At 38.0% G+C, this 15,000-nt stretch overlaps 1 protein-coding gene across 26 annotated transcripts in view; it reads left to right on the plus strand.

Annotated features, from left to right (window-relative positions):
• LOC125027060 (longitudinals lacking protein, isoforms A/B/D/L-like) overlaps window positions 1-15,000 on the plus strand; it is an 81,563-nt gene that overhangs the window by 14,980 nt on the left and 51,583 nt on the right. For 24 of the 26 annotated variants that reach the window (XM_047615741.1, XM_047615744.1, XM_047615746.1 and 21 more), the window contains exons 3-4: window positions 5,203-5,976; window positions 6,101-6,277. In XM_047615741.1, coding sequence (XP_047471697.1) covers window positions 5,203-5,976; window positions 6,101-6,277 — 951 coding nt within the window. The other 2 variants (XM_047615747.1, XM_047615756.1) reach the window with 2 other exon arrangements.

Here is a 15,000-nt window from a genome sequence, read left to right on the forward strand (position 1 = left end):
CTCCTCCTCCTCTCTCCTCCTCCTCCTCTCTCCTCCTCCTCCTCTCTCCTCCTCCTCCTCTCTCCTCCTCCTCCTCTCTCCTCCTCCTCCTCTCCTCCTCGTCCTCCTCTCTCCTCCTGACTTGTCCTCCTCTCTCCTCCTCCTCCTCTCTCTTCCTGACTTGTCCTCCTCTCTCCTCCTCCTCCTCCTCTCTCCTCCTCCTCCTCTCTCCTCCTCCTCCTCTCTCCTCCTCCTCCTCTCTCCTCCTCCTCCTCTCTCCTCCTCCTCCTCCTCCTCCTCCTCTCTCCTCCTCCTCCTCTCTCCTCCTCCTCCTCTCCCCTCCTCCTCCTCTCTCCTCCTCCTCCTCTCCCTTCCTCCTCCTCTCTCCTCCTCCTCCTCTCCCCTCCTCATCCTCTCCTCCTCGTCCTCTCTCCTCCTCCTCCTCTCTCCTCCTCCTCCTCTCTCCTCCTCCTCCTCTCTCCTCCTCCTCCTCTCTCTTCCTCCTCCTCTCTCCTCGTCCTCCTCTCTCTTCCTGACTTGTCCTCCTCTCTCCTCCTCCTCCTCTCTCCTCCTCCTCCTCTCTCCTCCTCCTCCTCTCTCTCCTCCTCTCTCCTCCTCCTCTCTCCTCCTCCTTCCTCCTCTCTCCTCCTCTCTCCTTCCTCCTCTCTCCTCCTCCTTCCTCCTCTCTCCTCCTCTCTCCTCCTCTCTCCTCTCTCCTTCCTCCTCTCTCCTCTCTCCTTCCAGCTCTCTCCTCTCTCCTCCTTCCTCCTTCCTCCTCTCTCCTCTCTCCTTCCACCTCTCTCCTCCTCCTTCCTCCTCTCTCCTCCTTCCTCCTTCCTCCTCTCTCCTCCTTCCTCCTTCCTCCTCCTTCCTCCTCTCTCCTCCTTTCTCCTCTCTCCTCTCTCCTCTCTCCTCCTCCTTCCTCCTCTCTCCTCTCTCCTCCTCCTTCCTCCTCTCTCCTCTCTCCTCTCTCCTCTCTCCTTCCTCCTTCCTCCTCTCTCCTCTCTCCTTCCTCCTCTCTCCTCTCTCCTCTCTCCTTCCTCCTCTCTCCTTCCTCCTCTCTCCTCCTCCTTCCTCCTCTCTCCTCCTCTCTCCTTCCTCCTCTCTCCTCCTCCTTCCTCCTCTCTCCTCCTCTCTCCTTCCTCCTCTCTCCTCCTCCTTCCTCCTCTCTCCTCCTCTCTCCTCCTCCTTCCTCCTCTCTCCTCCTCTCTCCTCCTCTCTCCTCTCTCCTTCCTCCTCTCTCCTCTCTCCTTCCAGCTCTCTCCTCTCTCCTCCTTCCTCCTTCCTCCTCTCTCCTCTCTCCTTCCACCTCTCTCCTCCTCCTTCCTCCTCTCTCCTCCTTCCTCCTTCCTCCTCTCTCCTCCTTCCTCCTTCCTCCTCCTTCCTCCTCTCTCCTCCTTTCTCCTCTCTCCTCTCTCCTCCTCCTTCCTCCTCTCTCCTCTCTCCTTCCTCCTCTCTCCTCTCTCCTCCTCCTCTCTCCTCTCTCATCTCCTCCTCTCTCCTCTCTCATCTCCTCCTCTCTCCTCTCTCATCTCCTCCTCTCTCCTCCTCCTCTCTCTCTCCTCTCTTCTCCTCTCTCTCTCCTCCTCTCTTCTCCTCTCTCTCTCCTCCTCTCTCTCTCCTCCTCTCTCCTCCTCTCTCTCTCCTCCTCTCTCTCTCCTCCTCTCTCTCTCCTCCTCTCTCTCTCCTCCTCTCTCTCTCCTCCTCTCTCTCTCCTCCTCTCTCTCTCCTCCTCTCTCTCTCCTCCTCTCTCTCTCCTCCTCTCTCTCTCCTCCTCTCTCTCTCCTCCTCTCTCTCTCTCCTCCTCCTCCATCACCTGCATCTACCCCTTCCTCCATCTAATAATTGTAAAACCAAATGGTAAATCATATACTTCTCAGTTTTTCTTCCTTTATGCCTTAGTTCTCTCACTAATTTTTTTTTTTTTTTTTTTTTTTTTTTTTTTTTTTTTTGTCCCATTTTATGTTACAATCAACTTTTCTCCCCTAATATTAATTTGCTCTCTCTGATTTTTTTCTGTTATACCTCTTTATGAAAGCAATTACTTTTTATAAATGCTTCCTTCCATTTCGTTCTTGTATATTATATTCCTTAACACTTTTACTTACCTAAATTGTTCCCTTCCTGTCTTTCTCATCTATAAATATAGATACCAAACATTTCTGATCAGTACCAGCATGTGGAGAGAGATTTAAATTTCGTTGCAGATTGTGTGTTATGTATGCCATGTTCATGATAATTTTAGTTTATTAATTGCTTAGACAGATGTTTCACAAGTCCCAATGTACCAAGGAGCCAATTACAAATCCTACATATCTTGCCTGTTCACCTTTTTCTTTGATTTTTTGAAGGATTTTATTTTTTATAGAATTTTAATCAGGTTTGGTCAGATAGGGCCTTGTATTCTCTTTTGGTAGTGAAGTCATCTATGTGTAACAGAATTCTCTCACACACACACACACACACACACACACACACACACACACACACACACACACACACACACACACACACACACACACACAACACAACAAACACACACACACACACACAAACACACACACAAACACACACACACACACACACACACACACACACACACACACACACACACACACACACACACACACACACACACACACACACACACACCACACACACACACACACACACACACACACACACACACACACACACACACACACACACACACACACACACACACACACACACACACACACACACACACACACACACACACACACACACACACACACACACACACACACACACAACCACACAACCACACAACCACACACGGTGGACAGTATGGGTAGCTGATGGGTTAAAAGTGAAATAAACAGAATTAAGATAAGCATTTTGTCATTTCTGAAAAGTAGAGAAAAACTTACAATGTTATTGCAGTTGTAATTCACTAATTACAATAAAAGAAGCAACTGTGAACTGAAGAAATGTCCTATGAAATTAGTTGGGAGACTTAGTTATTAGAACTTGCTTAGCATATACAATAGACTGTCAAATTTATACTGTTTGTGGTAGTGTTCACATATAAATATTTTTTATCTGAATAAAATCAAGAATATTCTTTAGCTAATTCAGCTCTATGTGAAGAGCATTCAAAAGCCAGATTTTTAAATTTCATCTTATTTTACTTTTTGGCTCGGGTGCCATTCTAAACTAAATTCTCAGTTACTATTGGCAAGTCAATTGGTTATCTTTTCAGTAGGTAATACCTTTGTAAAGGAATCTCTTTCATGGAGGAATGGAAGACTGCATGACAAGTCCAGTACAAATATACTACAATCAATTCAATATTGAGAAATATAGGTGTATGGAGTGTGAGGTCAACCATTTTAATCATCCTCATTAATAGAACCAAACCATTTCTGTGTAAAAGAAATTGATTAGTTCCCCAGCTCTTATTTTCTTTAATGATTTTTATGAAAATAAGCCAGTGGGCATTGGGAACTAGCATAGTAGGTGTTCAGTAATCTGCACACATTATATTTGCAAATAATTGAATAAAAATCATCTGACTCTTGGGTGGGCTTGGTTATCTATGTATTTATGGTACCTACATCTATGGTACCATCCACTGGTTTGACTCTACAAAAACCATGCATACAGGCAGATATCATTTAGTACTATCATCTTCAGCATAAAATAATCAATATCATATATTTTCGAAGTTCAGAAGTCTGTATTTGAGATGCCCTTTGTATTGAAGTGCTCTTTATAATGAAAACAGCTAATTTCAAATCATAACCTATTTAAAGATAGTGGACATCACCAACCATTAGAACGAAGCCAAACCAATTTATTATTATTATTATTTATACTTTTATTTCATAACCTTACTACTTCATACTTGGTATGCTTACAGACCCCTTTATAAGCTATAGCATATTACTGAGGAGTCTTGATAGAAAGCATATTTCATGTATAAATGTTAAAAAATCGTACATTTTTAAAGAAAAATCTCAAAATATTTCAGCACAAATCATTGTTTTTCTTTTTTGCTGATATTGCAATAGAAGTGTTTCTTGGACATTAACAAACTTATATTTATGCACAATGTCATTATCAAATGCTGTATGCAAGACTGTAAGAAACAAAAGTCCTTACAGATTTACCTGGCACTAATTACCTTCATAGTAGTTTTGAGAGGGTTTTGATATCTTTAACCCAATGGCGCCGGGTATAGCAAATTAAAAAAAAACTCTACGCTCTGGCGAACGGCGGCAGCCATTGGGTTAAGGCCAAATTAACTCTTTTTTTTTGTCACAAACCCATTCTTTTTTTATACAATTTTCAATAGATTTGTTCACTGTCATCATTGAAATGTTGAATATAAATCAACAAAATGTCATATTAAGTAATAAGGAATGTATTTATGTGTTTAAAAGATAAAAAACAGGAAACAGCTCTGATATATCGTGTTTTATTTGGCATAGGGGGAGTGAGGAAGGGAGTGAATGTATGGTTTGACTGGAAATAATATACAATACTGTACCATACTTAAATTTTACATTATTTAATTTGCAACAAAGTTACAAGAGAAGTAATTTTTTATATTTACCCGTGGCAAATGTATATGCTTGTTCTTGCCCATCCTTACCTGACTTTACCAACAGATTTCACCCATTGTTATTAGGCTATAGCATAGTTTAATAGTTGTGAGTGAGAAAAGTGAGACATTAATTTTATATAGTACCTCATTATAGTTTCCAGAATTAAGAAAATTATATTTTGTCTTATGGGATAGCATAAACTTGAACATTTGCTAATAGATAATTATGACTAGGTAAGGGATAGAAATTATTTAATTTATGATACGGGAAAAAGGTGATTTTTTAAAAGAATATATATTTTAAAATTTGATTATTATTTTTTGGTAGGTGAACATTATGAAGTTTTTTACCTTTTTTGTTTTTTCAAAATGGAAAATTTGGGCTTATGAAGGATAATATAGCTGATTATCTTGATCGTATCTGAGAAATTACTCACTGGTGACATACATATTTAGACTTGGTTTTGAAGTTACCATTATGTTTTCGTCCAATGTAGTTCCTGAGGCAAAATTTCTATTTCAGCAAAATATATGGTTCTATTAATTAATTCAGATGTAACAAATGCTGTAGTTTTCAGCAAGATTACCCTGTTGACTTCATAGATATTTATTCTTATTTTTTTTTCTTGCAGGAAATTTTTGTGGATGCCACTTTGGCCTGTGGTGGGAAGCTATATGCAGCACATAAGTTTGTTCTCAGTACCTGTAGTGACTATTTTAAACAGATGTTTACTAAGAACCCTAGTAAACATCCAATAGTGTTTATGAAAGATGTGACATCTCGTGATCTCGAAGCTCTTTTGGACTTCATGTACAATGGTGAAGTGAATGTTCCTCAGTCTAGTCTAGGATCTCTTATTAAAACTGCAGAAGGACTACAAATTAAAGGTTTAGCAGTGCCTGATGACCCTCCTGTTTCTAAAAGAGAACGGGAACGTGATAGAGAGAAAAAAGATAGTAAAACCCAACACGAACACCACAGTCCCCCAGCTAAGAGAGCGAGACCTAGAGAAAGATCGCCTCCACACTCCACTCCCTCCCAACCTCCAGCTTCCCTCCCACAATCCTCGTATACTTCGACAACACCTACAGTGCCCAGATCTCGATCCCCCCAGCCCCCTGCCCCTTCAGCTGGTGCTTCTCAAATTGGTATACCCCCTGTGGAAGCAACTCTAGATGAGGACAGTAGAACAAGTGTACAGAGTGGTGTCAGTGGACTCAGTGAACAAAATTCGAGCACAACACCTAGTCTAAGTTCTAAACAAGGCAGCAGTCAACCTGTGGGTAACACAGGAGACAATGCGTCTCAATTAGATCAGTTGCCGCCAAGTCATAGTGGAGAAGAGCCCTCGCCTGGGCCATCTGGAATCCACAAACCCCAACAGTCAAAAGAAGAGCCAGAAATGGTAAGTTAGATTTTGTCCTTTTGATAAATATGGTCTTAAATAGACATATTACATGATATGATTATATTTCATATGACAACCTTATTATTCATTTATGAGAAAATAATTGAAAGTTCTTGTGCAGGAAATCAAGCAAGAAGATGTGGTGGACCTTGGAGAAGAGGATGAAGGGGACTGGGGTGTTGAAGGGGATGGGGGAGGGGGTGACTCCTCAGTTGGGTCTGAAAACCATCCCAATTTCCCCGAAGTAATGCTACCCCATACAGATGGTTCCATGCCTCCCTCAGGAGATCCAGCAATGGTGAGTGTTCCGCTAAAAGTATTCATCCCTTTCTGTGATGCTAATAGGAAGCAACAATTTCAAATCTGTCACTCATTCAAGACGTTAACATGTAGTTAAAATGTGAATGTTGGAATTTCTAGATTTATAAAATTGAGTTAAATATAATTTTTCCCATCTGAAGGGAACAATTGAAGCTTTTAGTTGTACTTAAGGTACATATTCCTATTTACCTGTATTGTCAAAGCTAGTCTCCTTAATTTTGGATTACTTTTCAAATGTGTATCAGTTTGTTGCTTCCTGTCAGCATTAACTGATTCCTCCTGATCATGATCATTGTGCTTCTTTGTATTAGACTATTTAATGTTTGCAATCATTTCTTCTTTACCTCAGATAAATAGATCATTGAATAATTGTATTTATTAAAGAGATAAGAAATGATTGTAAAGCATCTCAGTTTTGATTGATTGGAAGCACAAGGATTTTTAGCAAAAAGAAAATCAATTGACAAATTAAATTATTATAATGATGATGGAAAACAGACCTTTTACGCAGACATTCAAGTTTGAAAATCCTGCGGAGGAGTCAGTAAATTATCTGAAGCAAAACGCTCCAGTAGTAGATGTCTGTCTAAATTAAAGTTGTCCTGTTCTTGGTTCTTGCTACTCTAAGTACTAAGTCATTATAAATTATTTGATGAATTAAAACTAAACTGGAGTGTTTTGCAAGTTATACGTAAGATTGAGCTTGCTGTTTTTTTTTTTTTTTTATGTTAAGGGAGGAATTTCACCTTTACAGACTTATGATGAAATGGCATTATTGAAGGGTGTACATCTGAAAGCTGCACTAATTTGCTATCCTGCAAGATCAGACAGTTCTACATTTTGGAGGAATGTGTGGTTAGCTGTTATCAAGCAGCAACAAGCCTATAAATGTATAGGTGAAATTCTCCTCTTCTTATTATGAATGTAACTAGCTGGTGCAGGGAATAAGTCTTGGCATTGTGTAGAGATGGACTCAAAGGTTTTACTGTTATGAGGTTTTATCACCTCGGGACTTGGGCGAAACTTTCATTGATATATAGCGACATAAGGTAGTTAGGTAGGTTTTGCTTGGCACATTGTCTCATTTTGTTCTTGCTGTGGTGGTGAAGCTGTCATTGTGTTCGCTTCAATCAGTCTGAAAAAGACATGTGTCACTCTGGAAAGGGAAAAGCCTCAGACTGGATCAGCTGGTATGATCAGCCCCATCTTAGCACTGAGAGTGACCTGACACAAAGTTGTCTCTCTCCCTTTTCCAGTTGTTGGGCCCACTTTCCTCTGTGGCGGCATCTTCCCTCCCCCCTCTGGTCGCCCCCGCGGGCCACGTATCTCTCTCAGCATCACACCAACCTGGAACCCACTCTTTGTTTGGAGGATATGGTGGGAGATTACCCCCTTCCTCCTCTCCTTCCTCCTCCCCTCTTCAGGCTGCTGCAGCTGCTACTACCTCTGGGCCCATCTACCACCACCATCTGGGTCGTGGAAGATACCGCCAAGACAGGATCAGGGCCGAGATCAGCTTGGTCCAGGCTGAGACTGCCTCTTTGGAGTCTCTACTAGATTCTGGCATGCTTGGAACATCAGATGCATTAAAAGTTGAAGTAAAAATCAACAACAAAAAAGTAGAGGTTGCTCGCCTCCAAAAAGAGTTGGAAAGGCTAATAAGTGGGCAATTACGTCAGAGAAAGTTTCGAGAGAAAATGAGAAAAAAAATGGCGGACAGTAGCACCTGAAACGAGCTGAAAACAAAGCTGAATTTTGTATGGGTGCACAAATTGTATATGCAAGAAGGTTGTGAAACTAATGTATGTTTATAGGCTATTGGTGATCTGGAATTAGGTTGCAAGATTCAGTTGTCTCAAATAGCATTGATAATTTCCTTCTTTGAAGTCTTGTCTTAGCTGAGATATGAGTGAATGACTTACCACTATTTTTTTTATGGGGTTGGAGATGAATAATATTAAGAAAAAAATATAGAAGCTTATAGTGCCATTTTGTCTTACGGTGGAAAGAAGTGCTTATAGTGCATTGAACTAGTCAAATATTAAACTTTAGTTTGATTTATGTGCCAATCTGATTTTTTTTTGTTATCAAAAGATTTATAGAGGCATTTGTTTGCTTACTTTATGAAAAAATTATTTTATAACATTTTTATTTCTAACAAAAACTATAAACTGGTGATGGCTATAACATAAATTGATATATACGAAAATTACAAAATGCTCTCAGTAACTAGGTTTATTGACCTGTAAACCTAGCTAAATAATATGATAATGGGAAGGTGAATTGAAGATGGAGAGAATTGGTGATGGAGTGGCTAATGAAGGGGTAGTGATGGCAGTGTTCCTTCATTTGCAGAGGGCGGCCTTCAGGGCAGTAGGCGAGTTTGTGCCCATGGGCGGGCAAGGTGGTGTGGTGTCCCGGCGTGTGGGAGCGGCAGCACCCTGCCCCCCTGGGGGTTCTGCTCCTATAGCTGATCTGCCTACTTTTATTCCAAGCCCTGAGTGGCGACCTTACTCATGTCGCTTTTGCTTTAAGAAGTTCAAACGTAAGGACCACTTAAATGATCATGAGCGACTACACACTGGTGAGCGCCCATATCACTGCCAATACTGTGGCAGAGGTTTTGCCCAGAAAAGTAACTGTAAAAACCATGCCTTACGTTGCCCTGCTGGTACTAACATTTTGTGAGAAATATTTTTGTTTGAAAATTTTTATAATTATGTTGTATATGAATCTTTATTCGTTGTTATGAATAGATAAACCAAAATTCTGTTCTGTGATGAAAGGAATAAAGGCAAGGAGGTGAACACCTACTTTTAATCGACCTGAGTATGAAAGTCGATTATTATTTTCTGTTTATGGAAATGAATCATACTTTTGGAAAATTGTCCTAGGGAATTATGATGGATGACTTCCATATGTAATTCCTATAATGTCAGACAAAGACATGTTTATAGCATTGTTGAACATAAATTAGTTACATCATGGCTTTAGTTAAATAAGTTAAAAGGAATTTGAATAGAATAAGGTAGTAATGGCATATGAAAATGGATCAAACTTTTGGAAAAACATTTTTATGGGTCTGATAATGGATGACTTGTCAAAATCCATTTGTAATTAATATAATGTAAGACCCATGTTTATAGCATTATTGAACATACATAATTTACATCATGGCTTTAGTTACCTAAGTAAAAAGGAAAATTAATAGAATAAGGAAGCTGTGGCTGTGAGTGGTAACATGTAAATCCAAGTATAAGTTTTCAAAAGTATACTATTATAAGCATAGTTAATGGAACAAGAGTTTCATGAGAAAATAATAAAGTGTGAGAAGAATATAGCCCATTCATGTAACATTAGTGAGGCAGTGAGTATATAAGATGGGTTGAGGAGGAATATTGAATGTGAATGTGGATATGAGAGTGAGTGAGTGAGTGTGAGATTGCATTTGCATTTGCAGAGTGTGTGTGTGTGTGTGTGTGTGTGTGTGTGTGTGTGTGTGTGTGTGTGTGTGTGTGTGTGTGTGTGTGTGTGTGTGTGTGTGTGTGTGTGTGTGAGGGAAAAGAAAACTAAAGCGAGAGAGGGAGGGGAGGGGCAGAGAGAAAGAGGAATAGAGTGAAAAAGAAAGAGAAGAAGAGTAGGGAGAGTGTGTGTGTATCTCATGAGTAAATGAGAGAGGGGGAGTTAGTAAAAGAGAGGGAGGTAGAATGGAATAGAGAGGGGGAAGGTGGAGGGAGGTAGAATGGAAGAGAGAGGGGAAGGTGCAGGGGGGTAGAATGGAATAGAGAGGGGAAGGGGGAGGGAGGTAGAATGGAATAGAGAGGGGGAAGGTGGAGGGAGGTAGAATGGAAGAGAGAGGGGAAGGTGCAGGGGGGTAGAATGGAATAGAGAGGGGAAGGGGGAGGGAGGTAGAATGGAATAGAGAGGGGAAGGGGGAGGGAGGTAGAATGGAATAGAGAGGGGAAGGGGGAGGGAGGTAGAATGGAATAGAGAGGGGAAGGGGGAGGGAGGGAGAACAGAATAGAGAGGGGAAGGGGGAGGGAGGTAGAATGGAATAGAGAGGGGAAGGGGGAGGGAGGTAGAATGGAATAGAGAGGGGAAGGGGGAGGGAGGTAGAATGGAATAGAGAGGGGAAGGGGGAGGGAGGTAGAATGGAATAGAGAGGGGAAGGGGGAGGGAGGCAGAATGGAATAGAGAGGGGAAGGGGGAGGGAGGTAGAATGGAATAGAGAGGGGAAGGGGGAGGGAGGTAGAATGGAATAGAGAGGGGAAGGGGGAGGGAGGTAGAATGGAATAGAGAGGGGGAAGGGGGAGGGAGGTAGAATGGAATAGAGAGGGGAAGGGGGAGGAGGGTAGAATGGAATAGAGAGGGGAAGGGGGAGGGAGGTAGAATGGAATAGAGAGGGGAAGGGGGAGGGAGGGTAGAATGGAATAGAGAAGGGGAAGGGGAGGGAGGTAGAATGGAATAGAGAGGGAAGGGGAGGGAGGTAGAATGGAGAGGAGAGGAGAGGAGAGGAGAGGAGAGGAGAGGAGAGGAGAGGAGAGGAGAGGAGAGGAGAGGAGAGGAGAGGAGAGGAGAGGAGAGGAGAGGAGAGGAGAGGAGAAAGAGGTAGAAAAGGAAGGAGGGGGGAGAGAGAGAGGAGAGGAGAAAGAGGTAGAAAAGGAAGGAGAGAGAGAGAGAGAGAGAGAGAGAGAGAGAGAGAGAGAGAGAGAGAGAGAGAGAGAGAGAGAGAGAGAGAGAGAGAGAGAGAGAGAGAGAGAGAGAGAGAGAGAGGTGAAAGAAAAGAGAAAAATGGAAAGAGGGAGGGAAAGAGAGAGAGTCTGTCTGTCTGTCTGTCTGTCTGTCTGTCTGTCTGTCTGTCTGTCTGTCTGTCTGTCTGTCTGTCTGTCTGTCTGTCTGTTTCTTCCTCTCTTCCTCTTCCTCTTTCTCTCTCTCTTTTTCTCACTTTCTCTTTTTCTTACACCTGATTCTCTCTCTCTTTTTCTCACTTTCTCCTTTTCTTCCTCCTCTTTCTCTTTCCCCTTTCTTTCTGCTATTTATTTCTCTCTCTAGATGTTCATTTATTTACTTAATTTTTAATTCAGTAACATGGTCTTCATTGCTCTAAAGTTGCCTGATATCTCATCTTTGATAGTTCCTTAAATTTGTGAATATTCCTTTGGCCGAGTGTATCCTATGTGTAACTGATTACTCATTGTTTTTATACAGATTAGTAGAAGAAATTTAACCTTTTTTATTTATTTTTTTGTATACAATCCTGCCTCTTTGAAATCTTGGGGATGTGAAAAGAAAACAAAAAAATAAAGCATCTATTTTTTTTTGCAGTCATTTTATGTTGGGAACAACAAACCTTCCTTGCTGTGTTTATACTAAAACCATGATTCTTTTGCAAAACCACAATTTTTATAGCTTCTCTTTAGTTTTCGTTGATAAACCAAACTTTTACTTAAATTTTCATAAACCAATATGATCTAACAGAACATATGAATGTGGTTGAACAAGTGCTTAAAGAAATATCAGAGGTGATATAAAAGTGGCTAACATTAGAAGCCAATTGTAGAGAAGGGCTGAAAGTAATCAGAATTTACAAGAAACCTCATAGCTTTTGGAGTTGTTCAAATGAGAGCAGAGGAAAGACACTTTGAATTAAAGCAATTTAATTACTTTAGCAAATTGCAACACAAGATTGAAAAATGATACACCCTCAAGAGTTCCCATGTATTTGGTGTTTATATATGGATGAATTATGAGCACAGACTGCAAGAAGAGCTATGGAACAGGAATTCAGTAATTGCTAAAATTGGTTTTCTAATCTCTTCCAAACCTCTACTACTACTATTCCAATATATCTGTGAATTGTAGCTATAGTAAGCTTGCTATTGAACATGTAAATTGTGGGTAACCATATTGATCATTAATTTTATAAGTGGAGTGTTGTGTGTATCCCAGTACAAACACATGTAGTGCTTATATTTGTTTCTAAGCCAAGCATACTCCTCTTGGTATCAAAAAATGAAATATTCCCCTCTGTATACACTCACCTTTATACCCAGTTGCCTTCATACCCACTCACTCACACACATTCTTTTGATTACTTCATCCACTAAATGGAAGTGCTATGGCCTAGACACTGGCTGTTGGAAAAGACTTACGAGCAAAAAAGTTGATATTTATTTTACAAGTAGCAGTAATATATGTCTCATTATCTAATCTTATCAAACTAGCTCATTTTTTCATATTCCTCCATTCTCATCCTAACAGTGTACTGATAAAAAAAAAAAAAAAAAAAAAAAAAAAAAAAAAAAAAAAAAAAAAAACATATTTGTGGCAAGCCAAGGGGATTGGTTAAGGAGTCTGGAAGGTCAAAGACTTCTGTATTCCTTTTGGAAATGTACTAAAGAAGTGAGAAGGTGAGGACAAGAAGCTTCAAAATAAAGAATATTTTAAACTTTCTTTGGGAATGGTGTAACAAATCTTTATATCACATTTAATTTTACCCCAGTAGGCAAAATGATCAAGTGAATTATGAATAACTACACATCGCATATTGGAGGGACCATCTGAAAAGAGTGTTAGTTTTGATAGTATTATGCAGTATATAAGATACTGAAGTTTTACATATATACATATATGTATATATATGTATGTATATGTATATGTATATATATATGTATATATATGTACATGCATATACATGTATGTATATGTTTATGTTTATATATGTGTTTTATTTATGTAAGTATATATGTATATACACATGTATATGTTCAAATATGTCTATGTATATATACAAGTGTATGTATATTTATATATACATGCGAATGTATACGTAGATACACATGCATATGTATATGTAGATACACATGCATATGTATATGTAGATACACATGCATATGTATATGTAGATACACATGCATATGTATATGTAGATACACATGCATATGTATATGTAGATACACATGCGTGTGTATACGTAGATACACATGCATATGTATACGTAGATACACATGCGAATGTATACGTAGATCCACATGCGAATGTATACGTAGATACACATGCGAATGTATACATAGATACACATGTGAATGTATACGTAGATACACATGTGTATGTATACGTAGATACACATGCGTATGTATATGTAGATACACATGTGTATGTATACGTAGATACACATGCGTATGTATACGTAGATATACATGCGTATGTATACCGTAGATACACATGCGAATGTATACGTAGATACACATGGGTATGTATACGTAGATACACATGGGTATGTATACGTAGATACACATGGGTATGTATACGTAGATACACATGGGTATGTATACGTAGATACACATGGGTATGTATACGTAGATACACATGGGTATGTATACGTAGATACACATGGGTATGTATACGTAGATACACATGGGTATGTATACGTAGATACACATGGGTATGTATACGTAGATACACATGGGTATGTATACGTAGATACACATGGGTATGTATACGTAGATACACATGGGTATGTGTGTATGTATATGTAAATATAAATGTATATGCATTAAATATGTAACTATATATACATGTATACATATATTTATGTATATGTATAAATATGTATATATGTATATGTCTATGTATATATATATTTATATAATGTGTATTTATATAATGTATATTTATATATGGATACATATATATAAACACATGTATATGTATATATGTACATGTAATACATATACTTTATATATTGACTTGTATACATACACATATGTACTTATGTATATATGTACGTATGTATCTATACATGTATATATAATTACATGTATATATATTGTATGTATATATGCATGTATATTTATGTGTATATTTATGTATGTGATTATGTACGTATATATATGTATGTATGTATGTTTATATGTATATATAATGTGTATATATATGTATATATTTTATACATGTGTAATGTATATTTTATTTTCATATATACATGGATATATATAAATATATATTTGTATATATTTATATATGTGTATATATATTTACATATGTGTATTTATATATTTATATATGTATATATATTTATATATATGTATATATATTTATATATATGTATATATATTTATATATATGTAGATATATATTTATATATGTAGATCTATATTTATATATGTAGATCTATATTTATATATGTAGATCTATATTTATATATGTAGATCTATATTTATATATGTAGATATATATTTATATATGTAAATATGTATTTATATATGTAGATATATATTTGTATATATGTAAATAAGTATTTATATATGTAGATATACATTTGTATATATGTAGATATATATTTATATATATGTAGATATATATTTATATATATGTAGATATATATTTATATATATTTATATATATGTAGATATATATTTATATATATATGTAGATATATATTTATATATATGTAGATATATATTTATATATATATGTAGATATATATTTATATATATATGTAGATATATATTTATATATATATGTAGATATATATTTATATATATATGTAGATATATATTTATATATATGTAGATATATATTTATATATATATGTAGATATATATTTATATATATATGTAGATATATATTTATATATATATGTAGATATATATTTATATATATATGTAGATATATATTTATATATAAATGCAGATATAT

Source organism: Penaeus chinensis, chromosome 7, assembly GCF_019202785.1.
Source record: "Penaeus chinensis breed Huanghai No. 1 chromosome 7, ASM1920278v2, whole genome shotgun sequence".
NCBI classification, from domain to species: Eukaryota; Metazoa; Arthropoda; class Malacostraca; order Decapoda; family Penaeidae; genus Penaeus; species Penaeus chinensis.